The sequence below is a fragment of the Symphodus melops genome (assembly GCF_947650265.1).
Source record: "Symphodus melops genome assembly, chromosome: 1".
Classification (NCBI taxonomy): domain Eukaryota; kingdom Metazoa; phylum Chordata; class Actinopteri; order Labriformes; family Labridae; genus Symphodus; species Symphodus melops.
Genome location: NC_136691.1, coordinates 29259017 through 29262027, shown reverse-complemented (window position 1 = coordinate 29262027; position 3011 = coordinate 29259017). Strand labels below are relative to the sequence as shown.

The following is a 3011-nucleotide window of genomic DNA, read 5'->3' as shown; positions in this document are numbered from 1 at the left end:
TCCTCAGTATTTCAAGACTTAAAACAAAAAAAATAATGCAGTGTCACCGTTACAGTCGACAAAGAAGAAACAGTGCACGCACATGAGGCCGAGCCCCGTGCTTTACACAGCTCCGGGTTTGAATGGAGATGTTGAGCTATTTCCTGGTTGCTTCCTGTGTGTGCGTTTCTCTCTCTCTCTCTCTCTCTCTCTCTCTCTCTCTCTCTCTCTCTCTTTCTCTCTCTCTCTCTCTCTCTCTCTCTCTCTCTCTCTCTCTCTCTCTCTCTCTGGTTTGAACGTCGCTGACACTGTTCGTCCAATGATATGAGTCCACATGCAGCGCAGGGAAGAGGGGCAGCAGTGAGGCAGTAAAAGCAGACTGTCAGCACGGCGCGGAGCCACACGGAGAGAGAGAGCTGCGCCACGGTGATCCACGGTGATCCACGGCACGCTACGACTCAACACTGGTCCGGGTGAATGCAGGCTTCAACGCAGGACAGTGCTGCAGACATTCTTCAACCATTTTCGGAGAATACAGGACGTTCAGACTAGTTCTCATCCACACAGGGGGAAAGGGATTAGACCCACCGCAACATCTTGATCCGTGGGCTTCTCGTCACACCGCGGTCAGGCTGTCCGTAGACATCCGAGGGTAAATGCTCGTCTCCTAGTGGGTCCAAACTCCTCATCACGAAAAGTATTGACACAGTGAGCGAGTCCTAAGGCAGGCAGGCCAGCACGGTGTTCAGAGCAGAGCTGTGCGTCAGGGAGCCGTCCGTCGGTCCAACATGGAGAACTCTCACACCAAGAGTGTGGAAGAAGTTTACAGCTATTTCTGCGTCAACGAGAGCACCGGACTGTCCCTGGACGAGGTGAAGCGTCAGAGGGACAAATGGGGCCTAAACGGTAAGAGCACTGACTCCATGCATGTTGTGAGACACACAGGTTCAAGGCATGTCTTTGTAGCACTGCAGCGTGAACGCACTGTTTCAGGATGTGGGGGAAAAGTCGGCAACATCTCCGGCCGGCCGGTGTCACCCGGTGCTGCGGATTCAGCTGACGTCATCATAGGTCACCTCGAGGGTTTCCTGTCTCCCACACGTTATAAAATCCTCACATTGTAACGTATGGAGGGAGTGACACTGTTTGCTCTGTAAACACTATTGAAGCTCCTGGCTGAAACCATGACCACCATTATTCCTCACTGACATGAGATCCAACATGATTTACTGTTTGCCTGAACAACCTCTGCATGCTGAGGCAGTGGTGATATAAGGACACACACACTGTGAAACGTTTCACACACATGATGGTCAGACCTGTGGAAAGCAAAAAGTCGTTATTTAAATGTGAAACTCAACCTGCTTACCTGCACGTCATGGCGACATTGCTGCACCTTACGTCAGCTGCACACGTGCCTCCAGGTGTCTGTCAGGCATCACTGCACTCATGTTATCCTTCACAGATAATCTCCTTTGAGCCCACCTCCAACAGCTGTTTGATATGAATATCACCTGGGGGGGTCATGGAGGGGATGTCATCTTTATTCCTACCTGTAACATGAAATAGTGCCGAGTCATGGTTTGATATAAAGATTCTGTGTGAGTGGTCCTTACTAACCCATGTTCAGGATGTATGTTTAATGTAATCTGGATCATGTGGGTAGTTTGTAGATTTGGTAAATCCTCTCACAACACTGACCTCTGATTGTTTCAGGAGTCAGACACTAATGCTACTCTAACTCTCCTTTTCTCTCCTTCCTTCACGCCGCACGCTGGACCGACTCGCTCGTCTCTGCGCCCAGAGCTCCCAGCAGAAGAAGGTAACTCCAGCGGTGGCCACAGCTTGTAGTTGCACCTTTTATGTTGTGCTCTTCTTTAAACCGACTCTCCTTTCTGCAGGGAAATCTTTGATGGAACTCGTCCTGGAACAGTTTGAAGATTTGCTTGTTCGGATTCTTCTGCTGGCCGCATGTATATCTTTTGTAAGTGTACCACGTTTGAGACGCTGTTTCCTTTATAATCTCAGTCTGAACTCTTGTGATTAAATAGAATGAGACCTTTTGACCTCTCCTGAGTCAACGTGTAAAGTTCACGTCAGCTCTGCCTTTTATTCTCCGTGTCTCCACCTCTTTAATCTCTCCATTCAAAGTGAGATAATCCTCAGAGGTGACAAGTCACTACATCCGTTAGCTTTTCATTTTCCACTCAGGCGCTAAAAATGGCCGACAAAGCAAAGTGCAGAAGGGTTCATGATTTCCATCGGCAGAGGACAGTTTATGAGGTGTGCAGGGTGCTGAAGTGTGAACGTCTTCGGTTTGTGTAACCCCTCTGAGGTTACACTGCCGTATTAGCGCGCTAAACAGCTGAGCCATCTGGGGAATGGTGACAACAGCAGCAGCAGCATCGAGTTGCTATCAACATGTGCCAAGTAAGACATTTGAGGTGCCGCTGTGTAAGGACTTCTCCTGCTCTCCCCGGGGCTTCCACATAAATGTTTGATAGTCGGCCGCCATTATGAGCCAGTACTGTCAGCGCCTTCCAGAGCGCCGCCAGAGCTTCACACGGGGAACGTCTCCACATTTACTTTGAATTCATCAGTAACGCTGGCCGTGTGACGTGGACTTCCACTGTTCGTTTGAGTGACTTGACTTTGTTCACGATTGTTGAATTCACTGCACAGTGGGTGAACAGATGGCTGCTGAACATTTCGATAAGTGAGCCCCCCCCCCCCACCCCCCCACCCCCCCCTCGTGTGTGTTTGTGAGTGTGATTCGGTATCTAGCGTCCCGTCAGGTGATACAGAGGTGTCAGTGGCTGCTGTCTGACAGCCGAGCAGAGCTCCACTCAAGACCAAATTTGGGCTCGGGCCCCTCAGTGGGAGGGCTCTCATGGGACAAACACAGATGCCCACCTGAACATCAAATAAAGGCTCCCATCTGTGTGGAACGTCTAAAGTTTATTTAGCTCATTAAAGTCAGTCACAGTGAAAATGTCGCCGTCGTAGTTTCTCATAAAGAAGTCTGTACACTT

At 49.8% G+C, this 3011-nt stretch overlaps 1 protein-coding gene across 1 annotated transcript in view; it reads left to right on the top strand.

Moving 5' to 3' along the window:
• The first annotated feature begins 321 nt into the window (after positions 1-321).
• Positions 322-3011, top strand: part of LOC306826561 (sarcoplasmic/endoplasmic reticulum calcium ATPase 2-like) — a 23279-nt gene continuing 20589 nt past the window's right edge. Inside the window, exons 1-3 of the mRNA XM_079347946.1 lie at positions 322-885; positions 1784-1801; positions 1881-1963. Of these exons, the coding sequence (XP_079204072.1) occupies positions 768-885; positions 1784-1801; positions 1881-1963 (219 nt within the window). The 5' untranslated portion in view covers positions 322-767. The remainder of the gene's footprint in view (positions 886-1783; positions 1802-1880; positions 1964-3011) is intronic.